Source organism: Ascidiella aspersa, chromosome 3 (assembly GCF_963924565.1).
Source record: "Ascidiella aspersa chromosome 3, kaAscAspe10.2, whole genome shotgun sequence".
Lineage (NCBI taxonomy): Eukaryota > Metazoa > Chordata > Ascidiacea > Phlebobranchia > Ascidiidae > Ascidiella > Ascidiella aspersa.
Window position 1 is genome coordinate 31816724 of NC_139449.1, and position 17079 is coordinate 31833802.

Genomic DNA, 17079 nt, shown 5'->3' on the forward strand with positions numbered 1-17079 from the left:
AAGCTGCCCTGTCTGCATCTGGTAGCGCATTTTTAACATTTTTTTGTGACCACCCGTTGCAAGTTCTATATAACAAGAGGAAATAACTTGGGTACCGTATGTGCACGGATCAGTAATGCAGCTTGATAATGTTTACCTGATATCAAATGAAGATGATACATGTTAGTATCGAAACGTCTTTATCATTATGATGTCGATCTATGCTCGACCTTTTTGGCTTTGTAATTCAATATTAAGAGGAAAGAAACTGTAAAAAAATTCAGGCGTCTGGCGGTTTTCCACTTGCCTCGAGATAACCTGATGACAATTTCCAATTTTTTATTTTTTATCGGCCAACGCCCATCTATATAATTTTCCATCTATAAATTACCTTTTCTGATCTTTCTACGTGTAGCTAAGCGTAGATAACAAAATCGCGTCTCTGTGCAATTACAACTAACGCCCTTTAATTTATCAAATTGATGCTTAATGCTTCCTATAAAAGTTTAATAAATATTTCCATTATTGAATCATTTTTGTTAGCGCACTACGAGGAATAAATGGAGCAAAAGTCCCCCCAAATGGGTCAAACGGGTCATCAACCGAGCAAACCACAGTTTAGATAGGAGCGACACGCGCTCTTTGTGTGGTCTTTGGCGCATAAGGTCGACCAGGTGCCTGGGCTAATTCTGGCGGTAGCACTTTTTCGATCTGACATCGATCAACCCAAACTGCGGAGCGGTTCCATTGGGGTATTCCACTACAACAGAAATAACCACGTTACTCATGTAACCATAATCATTATAGCACGAAAGAACGGCGTTTTGTTGATAAAAATACAAATAATTAACCAGGAAAATGTGTCTGTTTCAATAAAAGCTTGCAGTTTTAGTCACAAATCACAAAAACAATACTAACTTCTTGTAAAGTTAAGAAGTGTGCAAAAAACATGTATTTAAAAAAATTATTTCAAGGTTAAAACCAATCACAACAAAATAAAATGCTGTTTTTCTAATAGTAGGTGTGCGAAACACTCCACTCGCTACAATGACCTTTTTTAGGGGTCATATAACTTGCACTATAAAAGCGGAACCAGCCAAATCGGAAAGTTAACTCTCAGAACAGGGTACCCTTTGCTAGAGTTCCCTTCTAAAATGCAAATTAAGCGCGAAATACACCCTTTCTCACGCAAAAAATATGAGTAAAAAATATTCCTTGTAAAATAATGCCGTATTGCATAAATAACGTACACGAAAAAAGCACAGTTTATCTTTTTAAAGTTATTAAATTAAATACCCAACTTGCACTACTTTTTCTCTTTAAGCAAAGTAGGCAAAACCCGGGAGTTGCATTTCTGCGTTTTTACAGCAACTCCACGAAACACTGGCCTGTCTTATCAATCACATAAAATCGCGGGACTTTTTGCCTGGGGTCACACAACAAGAAAACAACGCCTTCAACACAATAAAAACTTTACACCACACCTCCGTTTCTATTCTAACTAGGTGATACATTTTCAATGGGTCTTACCACTTACAAAGTTAGCCGAAAAAGAGGAAATGCAAAAATGTCAGTCGATCGGTTTATTTGCGTGTTAAACTAGCATAAACGGCACGTTGCCCGTTGTGACCCGAAGCTACAATCGCAGTGCAGGAGCGAAACGTAAACAAACATCAAACAAGCGAGAACAGTCGCACTATCCGCGCCCGGGGCTCAAATATGTGGGACAAGGGTCGGTCCCGTGACATGAAATCCGACCCTAACGCCGCGATTAATATCTAACTCCGAGCACCGCGCCTTTGACAATGGCGATTTGATTTCGATATTGAATTTCTCCATAATTTGAAACAAGCAGAGGTCCAATTGAAACTCTAGATAAGACCTTTGCCCGATGAAAGTCCTGGGAGGGCCTTGATTTTAAAGTTATGGAAAGGGAGCGGATGTGCTTTTGACAATGAGATAAGAAATCTAAATCCCTACTATGGAGTTTTTGATTTTTCACACGAGAACCTGGAACGGATCTGCTATCACTTAAGCAAGCCTAAAGTTAAAATCTATAAGCATAGCTAAATTTTAACAGCTTTCTTTTGTTATATATCAGATCTATCTTTCGATAAAAATTGCTGATATCCAATGGCCAACATTTTTCTAACACAGCAAATTTAACATTTCACAATGCAGTTGGCAGAATAAACGCCTAATTTCTGTCAATATATGTTTACTAAATCTTTCTTTCTTTAGGCTAATTTATGGAAACCAGAACTGTTGACAAACGCAAACGCTAAGTTTTAGTATTTTAGTGTAACGCCACGGCTAAAAATAAACATGTCATTTAACGGCAAGCAAATCGTTAAATCCCAACAGGCAACAAAAACATGGCCACGACGCTTCTCAAACACAAGTATCTCAACCCAGCTTAAATACAGTTCTTCTCTGTTTCTAACGAAAACCCACTTCCCAGTTTTGCGCCAAGGAGAGGCGCGGTCTGTTGAAAGGCGCTTCCAAATTTAACCGGATTACTTTCGCGGTGTTTTAACCTTCTCTAATTACGACCGACGCCCTGGTCTTGAGAGAATAGCTCTCGCCGCTTAGTGCTCAGAGGTTGCTGTTGATGCCGCCTTGCGGTCTTCTCTATGCCAACTTGCACCCTAACTCCTGGCAATCGCTTGCAAAACATTGTTTAAAACACATTCCTTGCGAAGCAACAGCCAGACTGGGTAGGGCTTGGCGTGATATTTAGCTGCATATTTGGCAGGTTTAAAACACTTTGTTCGCTTGGAGGCAACTTGCTGCATTACAAGGCATTGGTTTTTGCTTTCTTTGACAACAAACACAATTCTTTTTCAGCAATAGATCGGTCGGGTTAGTTTTAAATTGTCCGGTGTTTTGCTGAAGTTGTGGGGGAATACACATTTTTCTGCATTACTAATATAACCTATACCGATACGCTGTTATTAAACCAGCAGTTTCATCGAAAGTTGCGGTTTGTCGATTTGGTGTGAAAGTGTATGTTCCAACAACCACAAGAACAAATAGCAAGACTACAGAAATATTAGCAACAAAAGCTATACTCGAGAGATATAAAAAGTCTCTCACACTGAAATGTCATCGCAACTGGAAACTGAGAAGATTGTAAACTGTATGTTTAGTCAAAGCAGATGCTAGCGCTTCTCACCATTACTACTATTACCTTTCGATATACAAGCAATGTCACCTCACATAATCGCTATAAACATCACGCCATTTCCCAAATCGTGCCATCCCGCCGTACATTGAACGTCACTGCTTGGACTCTTCCCTAAATGAGTCGGTGCCGAGTGACGCTGCCGCCTTCCTAGTTCTGAAGAGAGACGAACTTTGACGCAATGATTACCGTAAACAAACCGGGCCAGAAGAAGTGCACCGCGTCGGATTCACACTCGGTCGCTTTCAAAATACGTATAGTTTCCGGCCACTTGCCTACGCGATAGCTCCGAACCTGTTAGCCGTTTGAGGGTTCTTTTTAACCCAGTGGGGGTGAACGTTTGGCGTGACTCAAACACTCGTGAGCACCTCAATGAAAGGAGCCCAAACTGCACGATTTTTAATGCTAATTTACGATAGATATTTAATTAACATACGGCTCACTAATGGAATAATGAATCACCCAGTATTGTCCAGGTCTTTAGCTTTTCCATATATCTCCTTGCACGCAATTCGTTAACAGCCTTTGCCACAATTGCTTTCGACTAAGAAAGGTGAAGATGAACAGTATCGGAATTGAACACAGCGAAGGAACAACAAAACATTTCTGGGCAAACTTGTGAGTCATGCCCTTTTTGGTGTCTGTATACCGCAAGGGGTTTTTACGCAGCCCACGTACCCACTATTACAATGCGACTGAATGATTTTCAGTAACGCTTAATTTAAGTGCGAGGGGGCGTAGGAACAGACTTGTACCTTGTGGTGGTCACCTCAATTTGTTAGTTTTAAAATATAAAAACAAATTTTACGATAGGGTTTGATAGGTAGAAAATTCAGCACTATAAACCAGGAAACTATAGGATCAAAATTCCCAACCAAAAAGAATGTACAAGCTACTGTTTCAGTTCCAAATCACTTAGGTGTCGTGCAACTCAGCTAAAAGGTTAAATGATATCGCATGACAGTTGCGGAATTCGGACAAATCACACCCTTTTCCGTGATTCAAACGCCAACGGGGCGGGCTGAAGTGTTGTTCGCCTTTACCCTTTCACCCATTACATCCGGCATTTGGCAACACAACCCGTGATCGTTTGTACACGTGAAAGAATTTCGATACGCAATGCTTACTTTTACTGCGGAAAAATCAAAGCGCACTCCTCTTTTTCACCCGGTTTACAATCAACTGGAATTTTACTTATCGAGTCGTCTTACGCATTCCAAACTAAATGAAACCTTTTAAAGCAGCATGAAAACAAACCCAATATGTGAATTCTTCACATACTACAAGTTACAACATTTTTGTGGGATCTGATACAAGGTTTTATGAGAAATCCATGAGAAATTGCAGCGCTTTTGTACACTTAATTTCCACGAAGACAATAAATTAAGGTTATACATTGCCAATCCGAGCAACTGTACAAGTTTTAAATACAAGACTTCGACGTGTTTACTAGAAGTAAAATTGCGACCTGATGTTAAGTATAGCTATCGTCTCTAACTTAACCAATTGAACCTTCTAGATCTAGACATTAAATACCGATCGCGTACCACAACTGTATATCCTTCAGTATAGAGGCGCTGTGCGTAACCTCCATAAAACATATTTTCATGATTTAAATTAAATTCCAGAACGTTCATTCCAAACGAGCCGGAACGTTGCCGCCTCTGACACAGTCAAAAGGCGATGAAAAGTTTCGCATTCCATACAGGCCAGAATAAACGGCCATTCAAAGTAAAACCGGGTCTTTTTGGCCGTAGCATTGCGCAAAATATTATAACTGTTAATTTTATATGGTTAATCCAAAAAGTATGAGCTAGCTAAGCCCAGTTACTTTGACAATCAAATTTGCTCCGCTTTTTACGTCGTTCGATCAAAATATGGCCAAACTAGTGTAAAAAAATAGAGCCGGCCGATTTATTTACGGTCACATAAGTTGGCTGAAATGAGAATATACGGTGTGCGTCACGTTTGCATTCATGCGCGAACGCGGATCTTTTCCGAGGTAGCAATTTGTGAATAAGTGTGATGTTCCGTGTCATCACGAAGACCAACACGTGAAGACATTTATACTAACAAGCCACAGTCGCACCATACGCGTTGTAGTCACATTTAAGCATAAGATAAACCTCAAATAACCAACCTTATGTTAAGTTCCATTTACACGCAAATTTATTCTTCCAGTACACTTTTATTACCGTTAATTAGTAAGTGATATCTCCAACACTTCGCCCTTACAAAATATCTCAGAAATCACTAGAGCCTCAAAAAAATTTAAAGATTCTAAAGCACTTCACTTTACTATATGAAACAATCATAGTCGCAGCGAATAAACTTTCTGTCCTGCAAATCCTTTTTCTGTGTTTAAGTCAGTATTCGAGGTAAAGTACCTTCTATGTCTCTTTTCTGTATTTAGGTCAATATTCTAGCTCAAGAGTTCTATGTATTTTTTCTGTGTTTAAGTCAGTAACATTCATCTTCCAGGAGCCAGCCTCCGAACCGTACAAATCAGCCAGACATACGGTGATCGGTCTCAATTCCTAATTAACCAACGCACTTTTTCAAGCTGACAAAGTCTCAACCCTTAGCCAGACTTATCCGCACACGCAGCAGCCCTAAGCCGCTCGACGGAGCATACTTCAAAGCCTCTGTCGCTTCACGCTCTTGGCGAAAGGCAAGTCAGTCCTAGCAGAAACAGAAGCAGCAAAAGCTTTTACGACACGCCGACTGCAGATGTTTACATTTCCACTTCAGGATGGGTTACGTCATAGAGTGCCTGTCCCGGCCCCACGAAAGGCGTCCAGGTTTAGGCATACGTCATTTACTATTGGCGCAACATTGGTGTCATCAAAATATATACTCGACCCGTCAATTAGCGGTCGTTAAATTGGCTGACCTGTTGGTTGAAGCGATGTTGTGAAGGTATACGGACGTTGAAAGATGTAACTGTAAATGCTCTTTTGTTGCATTAGTGGACTTCATTAAAGTTGTCTGTGCCCTGTATACCCTTTCTACAAATTTATTTGTTTTAAATTGTCTTAAAGGTGACTTCATTTTTCTTTAAACAAATTACATCAAATCGTAGAATCTGAAGCTTTCTTTGATTTAAAATACAGGGTTGAAGAAACACTCAACCGAAACAAACATCTAAGGCTCAAGTAACATATGAAAGATAATCTTGTTCTGCTTGGCGAGAAAAGTCATCTTTTATTTATGAATTGCCTTGCAATGGTTTGCACTTGCTCACCAATCACGTCCTGAATAGGGTAGCTGGTTTGCAGAGCTTTGGTGTAGGCCAGGTGTTCTTAACGTGATCCTATTTCGGTTTTAGTAACGGTACGTTCGATCCATTGAAGTACTATAATTGATCCAAACGACTGATAACCCCTGGCGCGTGGGAAAGCCTAAAAATCATAGATTTGAATATAACCAATCACAATACTTTCAACAAGTTGAAACAATTGCTGTACGGAATATACCACAGATAATACAATGCGAAAGAAAGATTGTTGCCTTCGCGTCAGATGAGATGATTTTAAGGACATATTTATGAAAACCGTCTATAAAAACAGTAGTTACGACAAAGTTTTCGTTATTGTTAAAATCCTAGGTAAAATCAAAGACACCTGAAGTACGTTTAAATACGCTAGAAAGGGTATTAATTAATTCGCAAGAGGATATAGCTTTTTCAAAATACAACTTTTTATCCTATGCGCCGCAAACTGTCCAATATACCCCAACAAAATGAAATAAATGAGCATTTCAGTCAACCAGAAAAAAAATCTAAAAACAGTTTGGCCATGTGTCAAGTTTTTTTAACTGATTCACATAATGCGTCAACGCCCACTTTGTAGCACTTAACAAACATGCAATTGGCAATTTGGATCGCGTATTTACTCAAAAACATAGAGTATTTTCTTCCGAATATGGACATGATCTAAGTTGGAAGTGGAAATAAGCTCACCGCGCAGAAAAGGCGTTTAAATGCTTTTTGTAAAGCGAATTAGCAGTACGAGGGCGTGGGCGAAGCTATTAAGCTCATAGGGATAAGCACCGACGGCTTGATAACACTTGTGTCTTGCGTTTGAACTTAATTTGCGTCTGAAATAAAAAATCTACTTCACGCTGTCGCAAAATTGCTTTTCTGGGATAATCATGTAAGCTTCTATATGGTGTTTAAAGATAACAGATGCCACAGTGATGAAACCGCTATATAGAACAAACCACAGCTTTTGGCGTTAAATTAAATTACAACACATGTATTTCAGCCTGATGTGCATATTCGCTCTATGACAGTAATTATCTCAATGAAGTAACTTACTTTTTGTCTTTAAACCCTCGCCATCTTCACAATTCATGTTCCATGCAACTTAAGGTGTTTGTAAGGCAAGGCGGTATTTCTGCATTATCACCCCTCAAATCCTTCTAAGCAGAAACGGCAGCAAAGCGAGCGTCGAATTACATTGCCACCCGTAGTTAAGCCGTGGGCCGTACGTTGACTGAGTCAGGGAACCACAACGACAAAATTACAGGCTTAAGCTAAACCCTCGAACGCTAGCGACGCACTCGCGGTTACTGCCAGCCCGCTTATTGTAACAGGTGCCAAAGACCCGAGTCCTCAACAAAGTATACGACTAGAAGGGGCAATTTTGCCACTATTACGACCAGGTGTCTTTGCTTGGCATGCAAACGTGGGGCGTGTTGTTTTTTTGCCGAAAGCATTTCACGCAGAATCCGATACCCAGGGGCAAGGGGCTAAGGGGATTTCTTATTGATCTTGTCATAGAAGGGGTAATGGATGGGTGCGAGGGTTATGTCTGAGTTTGTTTTCTTTTCATAGAATACTGTTTAAACATAATTGATTTAATTTTAACTAAAGAAAATTCTGCCTAATTGACTGTAACAATTTTACTCGTTTGACCAATCGCGCCTTGCGATTCTTCTAAGGTGATTTTTTTTATATAACTCATAGTTTGGTATGCAAATCAATCGCGGCAACAGACCTACGTGTGCGGTAAAAAAAATCAATAAGACTGAACAACAAAGATTTGCATATATCAGGCTTAATTAGCCCCCTGCCTTTCGCTCGCATACCTAAAACCGCAAAACAAACAAAGGCAGCATTCTGCGTTCTGCTTCCTAATTAGCCAGTTGGCCGTCTAACAAGACTTCTTAAAGCGGCCGGCACCCTCTTCTATCTAAGTTCGGTGCCCTTTTTTGCTGAGAATGCCACAAAGTTATAGGGTAGAAAATTGGAGAACTTACACGCTTTTTTAGTGCCTAAGTTAAAAAATCGAGTTCTGTTAATTTTCTGGTGGGCATTTTAGAAAACAAAATTAACAAAAGGCTTCTTCGAAAGGGCTCATAAACAGGCCAACTATACTTTGCACCATCAACTTTCACCACCTTACACGAAGCGTGCAAGCTGTCAAGTGTTTGGGCCAAGAACAACACAAGCCGAAGCCGCACTGTGGCAAGTTAATCCAGTTGCGATGTGCCACGAAAACCATACCTTACCCTTATGTTTAACCCGGACCCGGAAAATTGCTTAAATCAATCAATTGGGTAAACCGGGTAGGAAGGAATTTGGTCTCGGCAGTTGTCTGATACACGCTACCAGTAAGTCGACGCTTTCAGAAAGGCTAGTCGAAATTAGTCAGCTTTAACTGATAAGCTATGCCGCTGTAGGGGAACTGTCTTAAGTAAGGTTTGAACTCACAACCTTGGGTCACCGCCAAGTCTATATGTACTCACCTTCGAAGGCTAAGAACCGATCTTTATACCGAGTTCTGCTTCATTATGTTATAGTTAATCATAAAGATTAGGATAGCAATAAATATTCACAAGTGTATTAACAGTCGGTCAATATTATATTGTTACGCCAAGTAACATCATTCTGTTTTGTTTAACAAGACCATGCGCTGTTATTTTTTAAAGCATTCTTTACCAACAAACTTCATTATATTTCACTAAAACACTTTCCGCAATTCCATTTTTAACACTTCCAAAGGACTTAAACCTTAAGATTCTTTGGAAGCTAGGCATAAACGAAACTAGGCTAAACCAAACACGATAAAATCAAACAATGCGATTCTATAAAAAGCTGCATCTTCGTGCAAGCCTTAATCGGCAAAGATAACAAAATAGATGAACTGTTTCGTGGACAAAATCGTGCAGAAAAAGCCAGCGGTTCGTTGCCGGGTAACGTGTAATTTGTTCGGAAACCACCGCAAAATGTATAAACAAGCATCCCCCAACCCCTTCTTAAGACCCGTCGCTTGTTTTGACTTTTGATCTTGCATTAGAGCAGTAGAGGGGCAACGAACCGAAGCCGAATCGCTAGAATAGCGGCGAAGAACAACGGAAACCATCGGACAAAAGATGGCCTCCGAACGAGTCGACAACGGGTGTCAAACAGCGACCCAATGTCACACCGCAGCTCCTAAACGTGCTTTCATTGCCACGACCGTGACAGTACAGCTCAGCTCAGCGACGCTTAAGCGTACATAGGAGGACCTTTGCGACATGTGTTATGAAGCTCTGTATACACTGCGCGTTCATTGCCACTGCGCGCGACGATTTGTGCGTCAGGTTTCGACAAGATTGGGATCCAGCACTCGGCTGAAGTAGTGATTCAGCGTCTGGCGATGCTACAGTTTTTCTTTTTTGTGCTGGCAAGGTTAATTGACTCGGGGAAAATGAATGCAAGTCATTTATAGAGCTCGTTAGGTTTTTTTTATAACATCATTGCATCAATTGATACTTGCTTCGCTCTATTGTCATCGATAACAGGGTATTGTTATTTTGTATGGCATGATATGACTTTGCATAAACGGCCATTCGGTTTATACTAATCGGGAGATAAAAGTAACACTTGTTTGTTGTGATTTGAACTAGCAGCCCCGGGAAAACAGGTAAACATATTTTCTTTAATTATAAATTGGTTGCCGACAACATTTTTAATGATACGTGTCAACGTTTAGATTACCTAAGCTTTTAATTCTAAAAACTTAAAACTAAGCGAAAGATATATGTATGTCAAATATATACGTGTCCCATAATATTGTTATATTTCAGCTAAATCATATTATGAAGAAATTTTTATCATACAACGTCTTTGAACCACCGCGAAATTTGGTTATCCGTTAACACTTGACATTCGTTAATACTTAGGCGTTCTTTAATAACCCTGTTGTTGACTGGAAAACGTGTTCGGAGCTAGAAGCCTTTGCAAATGCCGTAACACATTTTGCAAATAATGGCTGAGCGGTAAATCTAATTTCTTGTTTGGAACGTTTTGCTGGTAACCACATGCCGTTATTACGTGAGTTGAAACAAGGAAATTCAATCGATGGCCTTTAAATTTAACAATACGCACAGCAAGCAAGTTGCGCAAAGCAACAAAAATTTCTAAAAGTTGCAATTTTCGCTGTCCTCATACATCGGTATCACGTCGTTGTTCGCAATTCTTATCACTTTTTTGCTAACGATATTAACATACTTCAGCAGTAACTTGCCATAAAAAGTAGAAGCTAGCGAGATGCCTACCTCTCTCCACGTCGTCGATCATGATTGGTTGGCTTCCTCTCAACGTCAAACCAAAGCTCTTTTCACCTCGAGGAACCTTCACAGATCTGTAAACACAAACGCTTGTTGTAAGACGAGCAGTAGTTTTAAACAACAGTTGGAAGAAGGTGCGCAAGCCTGGATCGTTTATTAGCGGCGAATCAAAAAGAATATTTAGGGTAGGCTATTTGCAAAACTGATTTTGGTGGAAAACTGTAGGGTACCTTCCTTTACGTTACGTGAAACAAACTGAAGCAGTATTGTTTTGAAGGTTACCCCAAAATGTAATCAGGAATGAATTGGTCTAAACAGGGGTGTCCAACTCAAACATGCCGGCGTGCCAATGTTTATCTTATAACTTTTTCCCGTGCCAAAGTTCAGTAACTAATTCTTTCTTATAATAACTAATTCTCTTCTAAACAATATAATGTTAAAGTATTAGAAGTAATTGTTTGTTGTCGTGCTTGCCGCGACTGTTTTATATTGTAAATAAACAATGACAATTTATTGTATAAAAAATTAAGCATTTTTTGACAATTGGCTGAATAACAAATTAAGTATTTTAGGGGCTCTTGCATGCCATTTTTTATTAGGTCGCGTGCCGCTTGTTGGACACCCCTGGTCTAAACAATGTCACAAATCCCTGGAAGATTTTGAGTAAATCATATAAGTTGTTGGGTACACTATGTGTGACTGAAAAGCAAATCAAAGCTTCACTTATAAAGCTTGTGTCCTACCTTTTATAAGTGAAGCTTTGATTTGCTTTTCAGTCACACTGACTGAAGATGATACAAGTTCGTATCGAAACGTCTTAATCAAGATGCTGTCGATCTACTCGACCTTTTTGGCTTTGAAATTTATTATTAAGCTACATATAAGTTGCATTATACTGTTTTACTCCGCTTTGTAATTTAAAGCCCAGTCCCCTGTTATTCTATGTTGGTAGTGAAACCGTGACGTTCATGGTCGCGAGCATTTCTTACAAGTACAGGAAACGATGTGAAACCGGCGAAGTGAGTTTCCTCCTGATGTTGCAAAGAAAACAGCGCTCTGCACCTTAAAATGCTGATTCCCATTTAGGCGACATACCGATGCGTTGCAAGAATCCCGTTGGCCAAAGCTTTCAAACCTCGAGATATGTGGTTGTTGCCGAAACGTAATTACGGCATTTTTTCAGCATGCATCTTGTTTGCAGAGCGACTCGACTCCTCAAAAGGGGGATTTAAAGTAAAAGATTGAACGCACGGTTCAGTGAAGCAATACGGACGCCCGTGACCCAATCACTTTTGTTTTGACACAAATACCACTTCTGCTGTATACACAGCTATCTTATTTCCAGCCTTATGCAACGACACTTGTGCGATTTCTTAAATAAAAAAATTGTTTCCCGTGAGCACGCTATTTTGACACATTTTTATTGTTAAACTTGAACACATGATCTGTTACAGATGTGCTATAAATCCATTTTTTCTGAAATAATATTGTATTTTAAACCACTTCTTTGCCGATGCGTGGCCTATGCAAAGAATCACAATATTTGATCTGATGTACTTAACTCGATATATGACGTTGCTGGACTAACTTATGTTCCTGGACTAACCTCTGGGTTGTTCAGGTGTCCAATGACCTTAGGTTTGAAACGACCTTTGACCTCCAACTTAGCCGAAATGAACACCTATTTCTTAAAATTTGATTTAATTAAACCACATAAAAGTTCAATAAAAATATTAAAGTCGCAATATCGACGAAATCGACATTTTATTGTTAACCAACGTTTCGGCAAAACATTATGCCGTCATGGGTATAACAATTCAAGTAAAAATAAAAGCGATAGCATTAAAAAGAAAAACAGGACAAAAGTAACATGAAAAGTAGGCTATGTATAAGTCAGTTAGTACCAGTTTGTAAAACACTAAATGCCTATTTTATTGAATATTATGGATTTTATATATTTATCAAATTTTTTGGTTGCTTACATGAAATCAAATTTTAAGAAAAAATTGTGCATTTCGGTTAAGGTAAAAGTCAAAGGTCCTTACAAACCTTAAGGTCATTGGGCACCAATAAAACCGTATTCCAACAAGAACGAAACTAAAATGTAAGTAATTAATGTTGTGTTTCAGCAGGGCCCCTCATAGTTTCAGCAGGGCCCCTCATTTTTCTTAAAAATTCAATAAAAACGGAACTTCTGTAGTGCTCGGGATTTCCGCAAGGACTTGGGCTAGGCGGGGCGCTGACATCGAAAGAAAGCAAAAGATAAGTTTCCACCCGTTGGTCATGGGAGAACGCAATCTCAAGCAGCAAACTCGCAAAATAAGCGATAATAAGGCTGTAAGGTTATGAGCCTTTGTCGTACTAAATTTCTTTTTTTGCCTTTTCTTTTTTAGTCTTTTTTACGTGGTTTGTTTTCTATTTGTTGTGTTGTGTAAGTTCAGCTGCGGTAAGGCTACTGTTTCTGACCCGGGGGTCGTTTAAAATTGGTTTACGTAAACACGGAAACTTTCGCTTGGAAAAAATCTTAGAAAATAATGAGCGAAAAATAGATGCATTCCCGTGAGAAATTTGCTTCCAGGAAAAACAGTAGTGTCATTTGTAATGATTAGGAAGACATGCCTACAAAATACCCTTGGGAACCAGATAAGTTCCATTACTATTTCTGACACATGTTTGTTGTTTCAGTGAGTGTGAATAGTTAAAGTTAAATTACGAAATCCCAAACGAATTAACTTAACGAATCAGAATATATTTTACCAAAACAAGAACTAAATACACAATTAATTCATATAAATTTTTGTTTATTCTGCAATTTCTTATCGAAATGCATTGTTTGTAGCATAAACGGCGTCATACTTATTTTGACATAAAGCTGTGTTATTGTTTTTAGACGTGTTATTTGCCAACGCTATAGGCAATGTTCAAACATATATTTGCCAAACATTAAATTTAATTGAAAAAATATACGAAAATAAATCTGGTTTTATGTATGGTGCATTTTATTTGTAAAAAGCGGTTTTGATGGTCAGCAATACCTGATCCTTTGCACGTATGAATTGACTCCCTGGTCGTGTTGAACAAACGCGTTGCAACTTCCGTTAGATAGCGCCATGGAGCAGCAACAAGATGGAAGGGAGCAATCACAAGTGACCAGGATAGGAACATCGTTTAACGAAATCTACAGATCAATAATATCATGAATCAATATTACAATGAGCAATAATACTTAGTATGTAAAATATATTGTTCTCAGCGCTCTGCTAAATTCTTTGGCAAGTAAACAAAAATTCCAAAAGGATAGGAGTTTTGCATTTCTCATTTATCTTCGTCGCGCTGTGGCTGGAACTTCTTGTCCATTTTTTGATGACGGTATAACATAGTTTATCAGTACTTTGTTGGAAAAGTATAGAAGCTATCATTTGCACACCAGTTTGTTGGAGAATATCACTCTTCGAAAGACTAATTTTTAAAATGTAACGTAAAAAGAATTTTTCTCTCAAATAAAACTCACAAGTTATAATCGAATATTTAAGTTATTTGATATTCAGTGTAATATATACAGAGGTGAATGAAAGAAGTTGTTAAGTATTAAAGTGTGCTAATTTTAAGAGCGCGATTACCTGAGGCGCAGCAAACGTCGTATGGCCGGTGTTATTTTGAACCGCCATGATTCGGTCGAAAGCGTCTTTGTGGTGTTTCGGAATGAAATATCTGAAAAAATCATGATGGTTTTATTCCAATTTGACCTATCTCTTATCTCTCGTCCTATCTCTTTTCTACCGGGTATGTAAAAATACCACAAAAATGAAACCTACTCAGTTTGCATATATTCTACAGCAACCACTGTGGACGAACAGAAGGCCTAGTTATTGGTGACCATATCGAACATAAGCTTGAGCGTCGACAAAAACAAAATAATAAATTGTTGAAACAAAAACTATGGATTCTACCTGAACTAAGTAGACTGTGTCAGTTTTGCACTTATTTACTGTACACTGAGAGCCTTGACTAACGCCAATCGAAATCACTCGGCTTATTAAGGTTTGTCGTCATCGTCCATCAGCATAACTTTACAAGGTCAAGCCCGCATATGTATTAATATGTATACATGGGGGAATAAAATAAGTAAAAACAACACAAAAATGAAACGAAACCAAGTGTAGCTCAGTTGATAAAGCGATTGTCCCGATGCGTCTACAAAGATATTACTGTATGTAAGGTTATAAAGCCATGCCTTAGTATGGAAATCCTCGAGAGGCCTAAGTGTAGGTCGGCCAAGTTAGATTGGTAACTCATACCTCATGTTTGCAAACAGCTCGTCCCGATTGGGGATATCCCCCAAAAGCTGATTAATCTGGCCGATGAAGAGCAAGATGTCGCTGTCGACTGAGTAGTTTTGAATGGCGGCCACAAACCGCTGCAAATCCTTTGTACGATCGCCGAGACAAGCCTTTATCTAACGAGGTTGTTTATAGAGTGTTTTATCGCTATGACAAATAGTTTGCAAACTATTCGTCTGACAAAACATAACAAGTATCTATATTATAGAGAATGATACCATATGAAAAATTATTTGTTGCAAGTTTGACATCATCGGTAAAATTGCATTTTGTCTCCGGCTAAACTTAGCCCCATCAAGTGACCCGAATACCTTTAAACATACAGTAAAGCGATTTTGTATCTTTAAGCATATTGAAGTAATATGTGACATAGTATACTTAAGAGTAGCCTACATGTAGAAATACATTAGAAAGCACATGTTTGGTTAGTGATTAAAAAATCCGGTTTTGCAAAACTTTACAATCTTACATTGTCAAGGAAATCTTTTGCTTTTTGTTGCCCAGCAGTTCTGTACAGCGTTTCTGATTCCTCTGAAGGCATTTCGAACTGTTCGACTTTCTGGGCAACTTGTTCTGTGACTCGCGGTGAAATTTCTTTGACCGATATTACGCCCACTTGTGCCCCACCGACGCGCACGCAATCTTCCAGTAGAGAGCGCGCTTGTTCAATGTCTGATACGATCATTTCATCGATCTGCAAAGATGTCAGAGACGGTTTTTTTCCGGATCGCTAAAAGTAGTATACTGCCATTTTTTCCTGAGTAACACCGGTTTTTGTGGGGCAGTAAATTACTAAAATTATTACTTACATTTACATTGATATTAACATTACACCATAACCAAAAAGGTAAAAGTGTTAACCTTTTGCCGATGCTCAGTTCAAATCTGGCCCTACCTCCAAGAGGCGGCATCTCTTCCTTATGAAGATTGGTTGTCCTGAGGACTTGGTCCGAACAGATACTGACATTTAGGGCATTTCCAGCCTACTTTGTGGCCAATGGGAAGAAAAAGCCACTACACGTTCACCCCTTATAGTACTTTACATTACTTTGTTTACTTTCTTTTAGTTAGTAAAATCAGAGTTGTTCAATCAACTCCTCAACATGGCACGCTCAAGTCAAACCCTAGATTTGCTAAATGCAGAACAAATTTTACACTTCTTTATATTAAAGTTAGCAAAGCGTTTTAAGGCAGCGCTATCGTATTGTCATCTAAAATCTAGATTATAATAACGCACGCCTTGTTTTATACTACTGGTTGATACTGTTAATGCTGTGCTAAAATGTTGTACCGTACTCAATAAAACCTTGTCATGTATCATTTGTAAACGTGCTCTCCTTCAAAGAAAAGTAAAAACATGTTCAATTTGTGGTTATTTGCTTTTTGAAATTTACAATTGTATAAACATCCATGGATGTTTCTTTTATAATATTTAGAAATAAAAAAACTTTATTTTACATACCTAAAGCAATTTAAGCATAAATAATAAATAATGCAATTACAGAAAAGGGCAAAATCAGTGTGATAAAAGATGCTTATTTGCCAGAAAAAAAGACATGACACCTACCTTGATGAGAACATCTCCTGATTTTAGGTTGGTATAGTATGCCGGACTTCGTTGTACCACGTGGTCGATAATCACCGGGAAAGGTCCTTTCAAGGTCAAACCGAACAACCGAATGTCAGACGTCGGGGCCCTTTAACAAGGACGGATTAACGTTTGAACTTTTACTTGTTAGCACGTTGCTGACAAAATAACTGACATTACACTTGATTCTAGGTTACATAGAGTTATACATGGTTTAATTTAAAAGGGATTAAGGTTTAGCTTATCCACAAAACCACACGATTCCTATGTGGTAAATACGCGTATCTGTCTAAAATTTTTAATATATTCTAAAAAGATACAAATGTCTTTTATCACCCTCTGTAATTTACAAAATTAGTAATCCGTTCGATCAAATTGACTCGTAAGCGTCTAAAGATGATGTCTTTAAAACTGACGTTATCAGTTAGATT

General features: G+C 38.7%; 1 protein-coding gene across 1 annotated transcript in view; it reads right to left on the reverse strand.

The window, feature by feature from the left end:
- Window positions 1–17079, reverse strand: part of LOC146162487 (uncharacterized) — a 52560-nt gene that overhangs the window by 27041 nt on the left and 8440 nt on the right. The window contains exons 3-8 of the mRNA XM_083385209.1: window positions 16628–16757; window positions 15530–15754; window positions 15019–15176; window positions 14341–14431; window positions 13756–13898; window positions 10709–10794 (exon numbers count right to left, since the gene is read on the reverse strand). Coding sequence (XP_083241335.1) covers window positions 10709–10794; window positions 13756–13898; window positions 14341–14431; window positions 15019–15176; window positions 15530–15754; window positions 16628–16757 — 833 coding nt within the window. The remainder of the gene's footprint in view (window positions 1–10708; window positions 10795–13755; window positions 13899–14340; window positions 14432–15018; window positions 15177–15529; window positions 15755–16627; window positions 16758–17079) is intronic.